The 16345-nt window shown below is 36.8% G+C and overlaps 1 protein-coding gene across 1 annotated transcript in view; it reads left to right on the top strand.

The window, feature by feature from the left end:
• KHDRBS2 (KH RNA binding domain containing, signal transduction associated 2) overlaps nt 1-16345 on the top strand; it is a gene marked incomplete at both ends in the record, with an annotated part of 305525 nt that overhangs the window by 265880 nt on the left and 23300 nt on the right. The window contains one exon of the mRNA XM_079532881.1: nt 8228-8310. Coding sequence (XP_079389007.1) covers nt 8228-8310 — 83 coding nt within the window. The remainder of the gene's footprint in view (nt 1-8227; nt 8311-16345) is intronic.

Below are 16345 nucleotides of genomic sequence, written 5' to 3' on the forward strand. Positions count from 1 at the left end.
GTAAGTTTACTTTAAAAAAAGTTTGAAATGTACAGATTGATGAGACACACTATTCAGGTTGCAAGTTCATGGCAGGTATTGTGGAACTGATGAAATCATATTTAGCCCTATCCCTCAAAACAGTGCCAAATAAGAATGTCACGGTTACATCTCCCAACTACTGTTTTGTCCTCTTTTAGGGGATAAGAAAAAAAAAAACTTCTTTTAAGATGAAAATAACTTCTCTGATACTTTATGCAATACAACACTTTCACATATTAAGTGTTATTAACGGGTCTGGATGACTTGAACTGTCCCTGGGTGAAGATGTTTTATTGTTATGTATTACTAATTCATGGAATTCTTATTGGTTATATATATGAATCAAAACAAATACTATGGAGTTAATCTATTTATTTTCTTCAAACAGGAAATATAAGAAATATATTTTTGTTTACCTTTATTGTTTGTTTCAATGCTGCACCAAAAAGGAGGAGATTTCCTAGTTGTTAATCATGGTGACTCCGAGAAAGTCTTTTCCTGGGGGAATTCTGTAAATTCAGACATCAGCAGTTGATAGAGGATATATTTACTAGTACGCATTATCTTGCATTTGGCCAAGTTATATTTAATCTGCCTACTTCCAGCATCAATAATACATTGGAGTGAAATTTGATTTAAAATTAAATTTAATTCAGGGTCTTGTAAAGCACCTACCATAGCATTTCTGTTCTGAGCTAGTTTCTCAAATACTTGCATATTTGCAACTCTGAGAGTGAAAATCCTGTGGTCTGGTTTTTAAGGGCTGGAAATGTCATTTGCTGCATTATTAGAAAGCTGATTTAAGATTGAACCAGTGCTCTTTTAAGGCACTGTGGCTAGCATCTTAAATGATTATGAAACGTGTTAAGCTGTCAATTGTTTGCTCAGCTCAAGTAGAAGAGTTGTCTGTCTTCAATAGGTGCTTTTCTCTACTAAACAAGAAACCCTCCTGCTCCATGGACAGATTTTATATCAATTCAGTCTTATTATACAACTCCTGTAAGGAAGCATCAGCATCTGTTGGTTCATTATTTCATTTACGTGAAGTTTTGCAAGCGGAAGTGTTAGATATGATTAAGAAATGAAAGCCAACCACGGTTTAGTACAGCCCATCCTTCCTTGGCAGCTGGAGACAGCTTTCTCCTACATTCATTTCACTTCACAGGTAAAATAAATCTTTCATTTAAGTGTCATTTATGTGATATATTGTCAACAATGCATCTTGCTATGTAATTTATTGTCACTGAAGTACTATGTAAAGCAGTACAGGTTATCAATAAAAGTAACAATTAAAAAATCCTTCCTTCAGGGATCTCAATCTCAGACAAGTGTGAAAATGCAACTTGCCACAACAACACAAAGAAAATACTTCTGATTATTTTTCACCTCCACTTGCTGCTTTATACTAAAATAAGTAATTTTATTGAAATTGGAAGAAAGGGTGTTTTTATGAACTATTTGTCTGCTACGGGAACTGGGTAAAGGATAGATTCTGAGGTTAGAATTCTATTCAATAAGGAGATCAGTATGGGGGGAAAAAAGCCACAACTAAAATGGGAGAGGGAAAGGTTTTAGTGTTTGTGGAAGAAAAAGAGACGGGATGGGGAAAGTGCAATAAGCTAAACTGTGGTTAGTGGCAGCAGGTTATACACAGCTTTTATATATTAGTGAGAAGTTTTAATGTGACTCCATGAGCACATCAGAGTTAACAAATGGATTTGAAGAAGCAATAGTATTAGCCTGATGAAAGTGATGGTGTAGTAATTGCAGCAGCAAACTATACTATATGCTATGGTAAATACAGAAGGAAGCAGAGAAGTGATGTTTTTATTAGATTTATTTTTTCATTAAATTCTGATTTTTTTAATATACAAAAATATTTAAAATAATATTCACTTATTTTGTATTTATTTGGAAAAGTACAAAAATTTTTTTTGAAATGAAACCTACATTTTGGAGCATATACAGCAATTTACTGAGACGTCTGGGATTCTGTTTTACTCTAGTTGCTTTGGCACCACAGTTGTTTTTTTGCTTTCGTGGTCACTGTCCTATTTCCACCTGAAATAGAATCAGTTCTAGAATTTACAGGCAGTAAACTTGTTTGGTTTGATTGCTTTAATTGCCAAAATTGTTCAACATCAGGTTTATTTAAACTATTGAAGTATGGGGATATGAATAGCTCACCTATGAACAGCTCATCTAAGTTCATTGCTTTGAATTCGCCGAATCTCTGTGACTGTGATTATACTAAAATATCAATGATAAATCCATATATATATATTCCACCATCCAGTTATAAAGACATTTCCTATTAGTGGTATATGCTAAATAAAACTGATTTCAACAAGAAGCCTAAAATCTTGAGGTCAGCTCTTTGCTGCTGGACAGCAGATTTACCCTGGGCACTGTAGTCTGTTGTTCCTGTATTTCATTTATGAAATTCATAATATAGAGCTTTGTTTTTGTTGGTTCATGTTTAAAGAGCTAATCAACTTGTTCTGAAGTAGATATCAAAAGCATGAATTATCCTCTAAAAATGTTTTATTTCTCCCCTTGGATTATAAAGGGAATCAACCACTGCCTAGAAGGCAGATGGCTACCTTATAGACATCTGAGGTAAGGTGGTATGGATATGTGAAAGAATTATGTCATGGCCCAGCCACAAAAAAAAAAAAAAAAAAAGGGAGAGAAGAAATGTTTATAGATTTATGGAAGCAAGTAGGAGGAAAGAGTGTTAACTACTTGAGGGCCATTTACTGAGTAGCCACTTATTTTACACGGAGTTGCAATTGGAAGTGAATTTTTATATATTTACCATTTATGAAGTAGAGTATTAATGTTTGTGTCCATTATTACTTTTTGGGGCTGCAGCTAATGAAAATGGCTGTCTTGTCTCTCTGGTTTGCGGATTTTTTTCCCATGTTCACATATTTACTTTGACTTACTGTTTTTTTTCTAACTGAGGTATATTTCATAAAAAACAGAGTTTGGTTTCTCTTCTAGAAAAATAAAATCTGTTAGTTTTCGTGCAGTGTATTTTATCATATATTTCCAAGGTGACTGAATTTAAAATATTGTGAGTGAGGCAGTTTTCATTATAAATATGTGACTTGCTTTTCTTCTTGGTTTCTGGTCTAGTATTAAATGTGGAGGTTGGTGGCCCTCCATGTGGCAGGGGGTTGGAGATTCATGATCCTTGAGGTCCCTTCCAACTCTGGGCATTCTGTGATTCTGTTTCTGAGAGATGAAAACTACGATTTTTCAGAGCATGTTGTGAAAATCCTATTTGTAAGGCTTTTCAGAGAAGAAGTGATTTAAACAATGTATTTGAGTGTGAGCTGTTATTGTTTAACATAGGGTTTTAATATTTAATAGAAAACTCAGATTTAAAGAGAAAGCATTGTTTTTGTTGTCTTGTTATTCTTTATTTGTGTTTTTAATATCTGTATCAGCATCTGAAGCTTGGAGATTTGAGTAAACCTGAATTTTTAAAAAAGTCTTTCCCAAATATATCTTGGATGTTGAGTCAGATTGATACTTAGCTGCTCCTAAGGTAGCAGAATATAAGCCTGTTTCCACTTGTGTTCCTTTTTTCTCTAGCACATCCTTTTTTTTCCCCCTGACTATCATCTTCTGTATTATAAAACTGCATATTTACTCCTGAAGTGAGTGTTCCCAATGCTGATTTAATGTATTATTCTGAACCTTCTAAGAGTTTTTCTTGTCATTACTTTGTTGGGAAGTGATGGCAAATACTTAAATATTCTTAATTAATGATTAGTCTTTTCTTGGATTGAAAATGTTTTAATTTTCTTCAACACTTTCACTTTTTTACATTACTTTTTTAGTTCTGAACCACATGAAAATCCTCAAATCCATTGGTGTTAGTAAATATCGTTAGCCCCACTGCAGTTCCAACAAGGTAAATTCTTACATAACCAACCTAGTGATGGTGTAACTACATCAATGGACAAGGGAAGAGCCACTGACATCATCTGTTTGAAATTCAGTAAGGTCTTTGACATAGTTCCCCATAATATCGTTCCTTCCAAATTGGAAATATATGGATTTGTTGGGTGGACTGTTTATTGGACAAGGAACTGGTTGTGAGATCGTATCTAGAGAGTGGTGGTCAGTGGCTCAGTGTCCAGATGGAGATTGATGTCTAAGTGCCATTCGGTGTTGCAACCAATGTTTCTTAATATTTTCATCAATTACAATGACAGTGGGATCAAATGCACCCTCAGCAAGTTTGTGGATGACACCAAGCTGCATGGTGCAGTCAAAATGCCTAAGGGACAGGATGTCATCCAGAGGGCTTTAGGCTTGAACTGTGGGCCCTGGTCCGCCTCATGAGGTTCAACAAAGCCACATGTAAGATTTTCGCATAGGTTGTGGAAACCCTCACTAACAATACAAGCTGGGAGATGAAAGGATTGAACACAGCCTTGCAGAAAAGCACTCGTGGATGGCAAACTGGATATGAGCCAGCAATATTCCCTCACAGCCCAGAAGGCCAACTGTATTCTGGGCTGCATCAAAAGAACAGTGACAAGCAGATAGAGGGAGTAGATCCTTTCTCTCTACTCTGTACTGATGAGACCTCATCTGGAGTACTGTGTCCAGATGTGGAGCCCTCAGTACAGGAGAGACAAGGACCTGGCGGAGTGCATCCAGAGGAGGGCCACAAAAGTGATCCAAGGGGTGGGATGTCTCCCCTGCGAGGACAGGCTGAGAGCTTGGGGTTGTTCAGCCTAGTAAAGAGAAGGCTCTGGGAAGACCTGATAGTGGCCTTTCAGTATCTAAAGGGGGGCTTTAACAAAGGAGACTGACTCTTTAGCAAGGTCTGTTGTGATAGCACAAGGGGAAGTGGTTTCAAGCTAAAAGAGGCAAGATTTAGACTGGATATAAGGAAGAAGAAGGGTAGTGAAGTCCTGTTACAGGATGCCCAGTGAGGTGGAGTATGCCCCATCCTAGGAAGTATTTAAGATCAGGTTGGATGGGGCTCTCAGCAACCTGATCTAGCTGCAGATGTCCACGTTCATTGCAGGGGAGTGGGACTAGATGAGCTTTAAGGGTCCCTTCCAACTCAAGCAAATCTATTTTATGATTATACATATGTTTCTGTTCATTTTCCTCCTTTTCAAGATGTTCTGCTGTAAGACTAGAGCAAATCCTAGTTGCTGAAAGATGGAACCTGGGTGTCTCGTTTCTCAAACTGTGTATGAAAGAAATACTTTCAAACATTAAAGCTTAAAGTGCTTGGAAGTTGAAGGTTAAACAGAAGAAAAATGCTCAGCTAGTTTGAGGCACTTTAGGGATGTAAAAAAAGGTGTTCTGCATCTTGGTTCTAGATGCCTAAGGCTACCTTAGAACAAGGGTTTCTGGGTGATGCAGCACATTAAACTGAAACAAATGCTAATAAATAGTTCACCAATAGTATTACAAGATAATTGTCTTACAGAATTACACAAATAATAGAATGTTATCTGGAAAATACTTTATCAGAGAAACATGCTTTTTACAATTTCCTTGTTTTTCAGCCATTTCACTTGTAACATTTGCACTATATTGACCTACTGAGCCCTTCAGGAGGCTGTTAAAATCTGTTACAATAGTTCTCTGCCCTGCTGGTGCTAAAAGTTGATCCTCCTCAGGCATCAAGGCACTCAGAGAGCTAATTTCTTGCCTTTCCTTTTCTCTTATATCTTGGGTAAGCATGCTGAAATGTCATTCCTCTAGCTGTTATTCCACTTTGTATACAGACTTGCATCATTCTCATCTTTACAGTGGCTGGATTCTATTCAGAAGTACACTAGTCGATGTGACTAACATCTGTTTTGGATGGTTCATTATTGCTCTCAGCCTGTCCTCAAAAGCTGTATATTTAATCATACATATTTAATCCTGTATATTAAATCACGTAGTATTCAATATACCACTGTAGCGTGCAGGAGTATGTGTCTGACTATATGGCTGTGGTATTAATTTATGCTAATGAAGGCCAAAAAAAATGATGCACTTCCACTGCAATAGAAGATAATAAGGCTTGTATGGACTTCAGAGTTTGGAAGAGGTTATTCCCCAATCTCTCTACTGTCTCACTCCATTTCCTGGTTTGTTTCACCCAGCAAGAAGACAGTGAACATAGTGCATTTCACTGATACAGTTCAGGTGCTCCCAAACAACTCATTAAATGAATTTTGAGCAAACTGTTGTACATATGATCTGTTATCACATGTATTCTAAGCAAGAGTGTATTAGCCTATGAGTAATCAGTATTTGGGAGTGGAGGGAGGGGGAGGTAGATAAGAGTAGGTAAGGGTAAATTAGATTGGGTAAGGCTACGTATTCTGGGGAAAGTATATAGGAGTAGGAAAGGTTACATGACCTGTGTCATCAAAGTGTGCATCACTGTTGGTGAACCACAGCTGGTGGTTCTCAGGCCAGCTGAGAGGAGCTCCCAAAGCTGTCTTCCAGCATCCTAGCTTTTAGCCCTTTTATGTGTGAATTGGCATGGTAAGCAAGGTGGAGGCAAACAGTTAGAAGGTATGCAAACTAAGATAAGCGTGAGTATGAAAAACACATGGCTGCAGATAAGCAGAGAAACTTCTATTGGTTCCTTAAGACCTCATTTTCAGTTCCCAAAAACATGATGGATTGTGTATATAATAATCATCACGTGATTTATGGCCTCCATGTTTCTGCCAAAAGCAGTACTTTCTCTTTTCATTGACAACTTCCAGTCGTAGCTCAGGCCCTTGACATCTTGACATGAGCACTAGGTCACAGGTTGTTAGGCAAAGGCAAAGCAAGTGCAGTGACCAAGGCATAATTACAGTCTTATCCAGCCTGCATGGCTAGGGACAGTTCTCGTTACCGACTAGAAGATGTCTACCAGACCTGTACCTCATCCCATTCTCTGGTCTTGCATGACCTTTTCCTTCTTCAGCCATGCTTGGGCCATGCTCCACATCAAACCAGGAGAATGTTTCCTTTCTGCAAGCTGATGTGAATGTCTTAGAGGTGGAATTACCATCTGAAGTGCTGTCCCGTTTTCTGTAATGGATGTTCTAGTGCAGCTCACTTGTAGAGTCATAGAATGTCATGGGTTGGAAGGGACATTAAAGTCAAACTAGTTTCAGCTCCACTCCAGCAGCCATCTCTGCACTGGGCAGAGATGGCATCCACTACATCAGGCTATCCAGGGCCCCTTCAAAACCTGGCCTTGATTGCCTCCAGAGATGGAGCATCCACAGCTTCTGTACAACCTGTGCCTCACAACCCTCTGAGTAAAGCATTTCCTCATAACATCTAAACTAAATCTCCTCTCTTTTAGTTAAAAGCCATTCCCCTTTGTCCTGTCACTATTTAGGCATGTGAAAACTTGGTCTCCCTCCAGTTTATAAGCTCCCCTTAATTAGCAGAATGAATGAAGTATCAAACTGACATTGTACTTTTGTGGTTATGATAGTAAGCTGGAGTGGATATTTAGTGGGCTTCTGTTATTTCACAGCTACCTCCTGCTGTCCCTAACTAAACTTTGGATAGTTTGTTTAAAAAAAATCCTAATTGTCTTCTGCTATAAATATTAGCATTTAGTTGTAGATTTTTAAGCCTCCTAATTCCTTTCGCACTTTACAAAATGGGAAAATTTTCTAGTTAACAAAAAGTGTCAGCTCCCAAAATTTGTATAGAAAAAGTGTTTCCATATATTATTTCTTGACTACTCTGTTGTTCCAATGTTGAATGAATGTAGTCTCAAGCAAATAAAAAATCATCCCTAGAATATCTCCTTTTTACTCTGTTATTATATCATACGGTCAGTATATTTGTCCTGCCATTTGTTCATTTCTCCTATACGTATTTATGCAACCATTTATATAACCAATTGCTGGAAAATGATTGTTTTCATTATCATTCATCAGCGAGCTAAATAGATCCTGCTGAAGCACTGTGGTTTGGACAATACACTACAGTTTGTCAATGAATAAACTTCATTCTTAGATGAGTAATTGGTTTCTTTATGCTTGCACCGTGTAAGTTGTTCTTCACAATTCACAATTCCTGTCAGGAAGCTGCATGTTCTACATAATACTAGACAAATATAGCATGTATATGCTGATACAGGTTACTCTTACAGCTTGATAATATTCGTTGATTTAACACTCTTCTAAGGTTTGGTGTTTTGTTTTTCCCTTAGGGATATGATGATGGATATGGGGGTGAATATGATGATCCAAGCTATGAGACATATGATAACAGTTATGCCACCCAAACACAAAGGTAAGCATTTGTACTTTTTTCATTAATTTTTCAAATAAAGACACGTCTTTTCTCTTGGGTTTTTATGTAAATATCCTGCTTTATTTTTCCACATTAAATTCTTCAGTAGCTCACAGTACTGTGAGTAACTATCAAATAGTAATAATACTGTTCAGAGTTAATAAGCAGAATAATTCAGATGAAGTAGAAATACAGACAGTTTGACTTTTTTAAATGTTGCAAATGTTGCAAGAGTATTTTTTTTGTTTTAAAAAGGCAAGTGACTACACTGTTTTACTACCTGATGTCATTCTGTTTTCGTTGATGAATTTTATTTTATTTTTAGTAGTGCAAAGTTGTCAAGAGCATCTCATATTTAATGTTTTTACAAAATTTTTAGCAAAGCAAGAAAGAAATTGTTTAAAAAAGTATGTCAAGGTAAACTATGGAATGGAATCATGTGCCTGAAGTAATGCTAAAGCTATCTGCTTTCAGCCATTAACTTTCTTAGCAGCTTTCAGAACTGATAAAGGCAGCAAAGGTTAGAAGTCCTGTTTTATGTCCCTACCCTGTGAGGTAATGGAAGAATCATGTTCATAACACTTATGATTTATATCACTAAAAAGAGGCAATAAATGTGATCACTCTTTATGTGCACACACACCACACGCAGAGTTGGACTGTGTTTATCAAATGTGAATGACATTCTTTCCATGCTTAGGGTGAGGGATAAAATAGTGTTTCAATCAATTATTCAGAAAATGCACTTATTAGTCATTAAGAATGCGTGTTAGATTGTGGAAAGGCGAATGAAGTTCTGAAAGAAAAATATATGTATTTTGAGTTCATTTGCAACTCACTGGATGAGAAAGTCATTATTATATAGAGTTCTACCCTTTTTTTTTTTTTTTTTGGGGGGGGGGGGGGGGGGAGGGGCATGATTTTATTGAACATTTTGCTGGTGAAAATACCCGTAAGAATTAAGTTCTGCTCTAAAACTGCTGTAGTGAGTGGCATTTGAGATGGCAGAAAAAACTTTGTAAGTATTTTTACAACCAGTGAACATATTTAAAAGGACTTGTCACACCTGAATGTGAACACCTTCAATGGTACTTTGACAACATACTTTTAAGTAATCATGCGTTACTAGCTGCACCTGTCATGTCATTGAGTAGGTAGATATTCTTGTTGTCAGATGTACTTTAATTTTTTCAAAAGAATTCAGCCTTTTGCTGTGATAGTGTATTGTCAAAGGAAATAGAACTTATTGTGATAATTTGACTCAAAACAGAAGTTTTACAGAGTCAAATAATTTGGCAAATTAAACAGCCATTATGTTAAATAGTCAGGTATGTTCACTATTAATGTGAGCTACAACAAAGATACCTACTCTACTACAAAAGGTCAAATAAAAAATTTCCTTTTGTAATACACGGCAGGATACACAGTCATAGTCATCCATGTTGAGTGTCACTGAAGGCCTTATGAAGTCTTTTGATGTCACTTGGGGATTAACACACTGCTCAGATTTCAAAGATGTGAAGAACAAATGGACCATTGGGTACACAGTATAGATTTCTGTACCTCATTGGTCATTCATCCAACCTCACGGAAATACCTCCATAATGAGCTGAAATAGTGCAATATAACTGTATGCATGAATAATGGGTCAAAAATATTTATTTTGCTTTAAATACCAAAAAAGTTTTCCTCCGATCTTTGATCATGTCTTTAATAAATCTGATTATAGGAGCAACACATATCACGCATGCACCTAACAAGAAAGATAATTTGTACCACTTCAGAGTGCTTATTCATCTCATCCACTGTGTGATTTACTGGGGAAAAAAGTAAATCTTGTAGAAAATCTGTGCTCAGAGAAAAAAAAAAAATCATTACTGCCCTCTGCAGGGATTGATTGAAATTTCGAAGCATGACACAAAAAATAATTGAAGTCAGTGTATTAATGCAGAACTCCAAGATTCCTGCTCCTGTTAAGGACAGAGTTTCCACTTGTTTTTTATGGCTCATTAAGGAATCAATATGGAAATACTTAGAGTAGGTCCAAACTCTGCTCTGACTATCAGCCTCACCAAGCGCATTGACCAAACCTTACTCTCGTTGACACTTCAAACTAAAGAATGTATCACTGAGAAGAAATGAACACTGAATTCTGGGTGATTTAGAGCAGAGTGAATGGTAACTTTTTCCCCTATGCTCTCAATGCACTGTGTGAAAATACTGTTTGGATAGCCTGCTACTGCCATGACCGTAACCTGTGCCTTATGTCTAGTTCATATTTTCTCACCAGAGACTATCTGCCCACACATATACTTCTTCTGAGGGCCCTCGGTCCTTCATTGCTCAAGAGGCATGATTTAGACTTTTTATAAACTAGGTTTTGCCAAAAGCAGAGAAAATGATCATGACGTCGGCATACACCACTGTGCTATTAGATAGAATCATGTAGCAGGAGCACCAAAAACACTCAGCACCCAGACCATCTATATGCAAGTCGGCATAAACAGTGTTCTTTTGTATACTTACCTGGTGATCTGTACTGAATGTCAGAGATAAAGTTGCAGGCCCAGCAATAAATCTTGTATAGGCTCTTCTCTAATGAACTCTACTGCTGCCACTCTTCCAGACAGAGAATTCTGTCCTCCATAACAGTTCTCTGATTTTTAGACTGATAATAGGGGTATGAGGTCATTGTGAAAGAGACCATGATAGAATGTTGATATCAGACTGGAGTGAAACCTACAATAAGTCTGTATGGCTGAGTGAGCTAAAACATACTTCAAGAGACCATTGAAATGGACACAAAAGCAACTTGAAGAAAAAAGTAGGATCATAGCTATGGTATCACCTGTCCCTTGAAAAGAAATACAGATCATAAGAAATACAGTTATTTCTATGGCATACATTGCATGAGGAGTGTCTCGTTTTAACTAACAGACACTGTATATCTAAAGCCACCTTTTTTTCCTCCTCATCTTCCTGTCCCATAATGGCTTCCCAAATGTGTCTATAATTATTATTTAAAATTCCATAAAAGACTAGAGTTTTAGCAAGAACATTTAGAAGCCTTGCTACTTTTAAAACTGTATTTATATTGATGCAAAGATACAGACTTAAAGGCAATTGGAATGAAAGTGTTATCTGACACCAAATGAACATGGAAACAATCATTTCGGTGGGTGGGAGAGGACATCAGCTTTAATAAACTTTCCATAGGGAACGTTTTTATAGCAGTTTGAGTTGGTTAGCATTAGAACATCTCTTTCCCTTCCTTTCCATTCAGTTTGAGATGGATTTCAGTGATAAGACCTGCCCATATATACCAAGCTTCTGAACTTCTAGTATAACAATTTTAGTTAGAAGTATGAAACTTAGACATACTAATCAGATGTAAAATCTCTGAGTATGATGACCGTCCCTGTTTTGCCTGTTAACCTGTGTCAATAGTGAGGAGCAGATTATAGGTAAGGGAAAGAATTAGCTTGCTGTTCTCAAATAACAGCGCCTTAGCAACTGGATAATATCCAACTGAATTTGCCCTTCCTCTTGCTTGATACTTGGAAACTTGTAAAGAGTACATTCTGTCTGTCCAACAGAGTTCTGGTATGTACTCTTACTGAACAGGTTTTAGCTAGACTCAGTTGTCTCCAATGGGATGGCTTGACTTTGACCATCACCTGCCCAGTATTCATTGCTAAGATAAATGTTATTCTGCAGGCTTCTAAAGATATGCTGCTTCCTCACCTTTTCATTCTTAGTAGCAGCATAGCACACTGATATCTTCAATGATTTCTTATCTTCAAACATGTTAGAACATACAATGGCTACAGTCCTTTTCCATTCTCACAGAAAAATTGATTGAAAGAGAGAAATACAATTTTTATAGGGCTAAAGGCAAACTCATAAAAGAAAACTTAAAATGATAAATCCAAAATGGGAAAAGTATTACTTTCCAAGTCAACTGTAGCACAGAAGATGTTAAGAGTATTCTGTCAATTTTCAAAATACAGTGCATTTTTTATTTTCTAAACAGGAACTTACAAGTCTGTTGAGCCAACACCACTGTCCATGATCCACAGGTTGAGAACAATAGATCACCAGGAAAAAAGGAACAAATGTTTTGTGAGATCTTCAAGATCTAACTTTTTGGTTAAAGTCTGATAGGGCATCAGACTGTTCTGTGTGCAAATTGTGGCCAAATTCCTCAGCCAAGACCAGAATGATTTTGCAGAAGTGAATCACTTGCTCGTGAATCGGACCCACCTTCTGATAACACATCTCCAGTGACCTTTGTGTCTCTATTAGCATCATCAGTTTTGTTTCATACGTACCGTGTCTCACAGCTAAAAGAGATAGAGAGGAAGTCTGGAACTGACTGGCCAGTCAGAAGATGAACCAAAAAGGGTATATTTTATTTAATGTTTTATTTAACATGTACATAATCTGTCCATTATATGAAGTGTAAACAGTGGTGCCTGTAAGGGAAAAGAAAGGAATTAACAGTTGTCCTCTGAAGCTTAAAGTTTGGATTTGATATAATTTCCCTTTTCCACATAGTCTGGCTTGAACACTTAGACATCAGACAGTCATTTCTTTTTTAGTGACCAAGTAGTTTGGATATTGGCTAAGGCTTCCTGGTCTGGCTGGTTGGCTTGCTTTTCTGATTTTTGTTCTGCCTGGTTTTTGTTCAAAATTATAGTTCTGGTGTAAAATGAGTTGCTGTGTGAGTACTTTATAAAGAAAGAAGTGTCTATGACTTCCATCCTAAGCAAAAAAAAAATAAATAAATAAAATCAGAAAACCTGTAACGTAAGTAGAATAAGTAATTCAGTGTTGAAAGACAGATGGAAACAGTGCAAACCATTGCTGACTTACAAACCAACCCCAATGTTACATGGGATTTTTCATAACTTATCTTCATCTGTGTTGTATGCTGCAGGATGACATATATAAGGGGCGCTTCTCTTACCTTCCTGGACCCAGCCTCACTGATGATAGCACCCCAGTTTTAAGGCATTGAAACAATTCTTGGCAAAATATTTACTGTTAATATGATAATATAGGCAGCAATCCTCTAGACACGTGTTCCATGCTGGCATACAGATCATTCTGGGGCTATGACTTGGTTTTAGCCTGTCAACTGCACAATGCAAACTCAGATGCTAAGCAAAAAGGAAAAAAAAGAAAATGATGTAGAAATGCCGTTTCTGAAGTTTATGATATTACAGACTTAAGTCTTAAAATGTTGTTATTATGTCTGAAATCAGTTCTATTTTTTTTTTACTTGATCTGGAGTCTTATACACATTGTTAGATAAATTCCAATACAAATTTATCCTAAAGGATTGAAGAAGAAGAAAGGAAAAGTATGCATCATGTAATTTCAGATTTGCAAGCGTAGCTTTCATTTAACTGAATTTTATCTAATTCAAAAGATACAGTTATCTGTGGTTGATCCCTATAACAGCGTTGTCATGTGGACTTCTGTTTCTCAATGCTAATAACAAAAATATAATGAAAAAAAATGTTTTAGGACATAGATCCTGCCAAGTCTGTTTAGCTATGTCAGATAGTTGCAATCAACATACCAATAAAGCAGCATCTCAGTGACTGTATATTCATAGCAATTACCTACCAATTTAACCTGTAGCAGGCTCTGCAATTCTGATTCTCATTCTTGTAATGACATGGACTTACTGAAAATTTCAAGAGCGCCTTCAGCCTCCATGGCTGAATATACCACAAGTTATTGACTTTGAAAATAAACTTTATTTTCCTGGCTATTCTTGGTTCTATTATTAAATTTATGCAATCTACTATACAGCTTATATTTATAGTTTTCTGCACTGTGGGTTGCTAGTAGGGATCTGATATTCCTTGATCTGATAGGCAGATATATAACATGGACCACAGTTCAGCCCTTGTCACTTATGTGACTTAAGATGCAGTCATTTCACCCTGAGACATGCTCAGAGTCAGAGTCAGAGCTCATCATGCTGCAAAATGATTTAGGAAGTAAAGCAAAGAATATTTTATCCAGCTAAATCTTCAGGAATTATTTACATCTGCAGAGTGTATTGACCTGAGCTCTAAATCATCCTGTTTACTGTTGCTTGACCACAAGATATCAAGGCTTCATATGTATATCTAATTCCAAAGATCTCTTCTTCACAAGTCCTGTGCTGCAGGCAAATAACACTTTCAGACAAGTGTAATTCTGAAACCAGCCATACATAATTATGCTTGGCACACAAGTTATTTCATGGATCCTATCAAGCTCTCAGCTAGTTTTTGATTCAGCAAAAAATATAGTAACAATTCAGGATAAACATTAGGGAGAAAAAATAATAGTAAAACAGTTCTTGGGAATATCCCTCAGTGTACCTGTTAAAACCAGATTAGACAAATTTCAGTAAATTATATAAATAAATTTGTCTGCTTAGAGGCAGATGAAGTGATCTAGGTGACATTCTGAGGTCATCTCTAGATTTCAAGATAAAAACACAGGCTAATCTAATTGGATCAGGAAGATGTTTTGTTAACTATAAGAAAAGTACCCAATTTTCAAACTCCAGGTTGATTTGCTTGGCTTGTTCCACTGATAGAAATACTTTTATGGACAATTAAGGTAAATCTGATGTTTCAAACACTAAATGCATAAAGAATTTATTCATAGGATACTGACTTGCATGTGTTTTGCATCCTGTATTTAATTGTAGTAAGTAATATAAAGGCCTGATAATGGCCTTTCAATTTAAAAAGGGGGCTACAAAATGGAAGGGGACAGATGCTTTAGCAGGGTCTGTTGTGACAGGACATGGGGAAATATTTTCAAACTAGAAGAGGGGAGATTTAGACTGGATATAAGGAAAAAGCTTTTTTCGGTAAATGTGATGAGGCACTGGAACAGGTTGCCCAGAGAGGTGATGGAAGCGCCATCTTTGGAGACATGCAAAGTCAGTCTGTCAGGAATCTGAGCAACCTGGTCTAGCTGTAGGTGTTCCTGTTCATTGCAAGGGAGTTGGATTAGATGACCTTCAAATGTCCCTTCCAACTCAAAAAATTCTATGATTCTATAACTCCTTCAGGATATCTTAATAATAAGGATATCAGATCTTAAATTTTCACAGGAGCATTTTCATCAAGATATACAAATGTACATAAACCAAAGACTATGGTACATCTCTTAATGCAGTCCAGTGCAGCACTGGACGAACTTTCTGCATTAAACTGTTTCCTTACTTTTGTTGCAAAGATGCAAGATTTGTTAGGGGAGAAAAATGTAAGATGCAAATGTATCACAAGAATGAAGAGATATTAATTTTGTCACTATGAAGGATCTGGCCTACTGGTGTGAGGTATAAACTACCTAAGGAGCTACTTGTAGCCAAACGTTGCAGCTGACTCCTTATCACAATGCCACAATAGTTAGTACAAAACACACCACAAAACCTGTTTTGAGAGTCTTCTCTCTGACTTGTGTAGGCATGTAAGAGTAAATAAATCTCCCAAGGTTTTTCAGGGGTGAACGTCTTAAACCTTCTGCTCTGAATGTGAGGGATGGATAGCAGTAGCCTCCAGATTGGTCATCTCTTTCCAATGTCACTGTTGTTTCTGTACCTATCCCTTGCAGATGCAGTGTAGTTCAGTGTTCTGTGCCTGTAGTTTCCAAATATCTATGTTCCCCCCAATGGAATCCCCAGCTATAATGCTCTTGAAGGATTTCCATCAAACTATGGAAAATCAACAGGTTCAGGATAAAAGTAAGATCTTTGGCTGTTTCGTTGACTATCAAAGTAATTGAAGTAAATATGGAAAAGTCTTAAGACAAAAGCTTACAGCTGCTTGAGAAATTCACAGTGATATTTGCATTTTCCATTTTCTAATGTCTTACTGAGGAGTTTTAGTTGTCAGCTTTGTGTTATGGTAGTTGTCAGAAGAAAAATGTGGAGAGATGTCAATTATCTTCTTTGAAGATAGAATAATTTTTAATAAATGCTTAAATCAGTGATCATATAAATGTATTCAATCAATCA

Source organism: Tetrao urogallus (genome assembly GCF_951394365.1).
Source record: "Tetrao urogallus genome assembly, chromosome: 2".
Classification (NCBI taxonomy): domain Eukaryota; kingdom Metazoa; phylum Chordata; class Aves; order Galliformes; family Phasianidae; genus Tetrao; species Tetrao urogallus.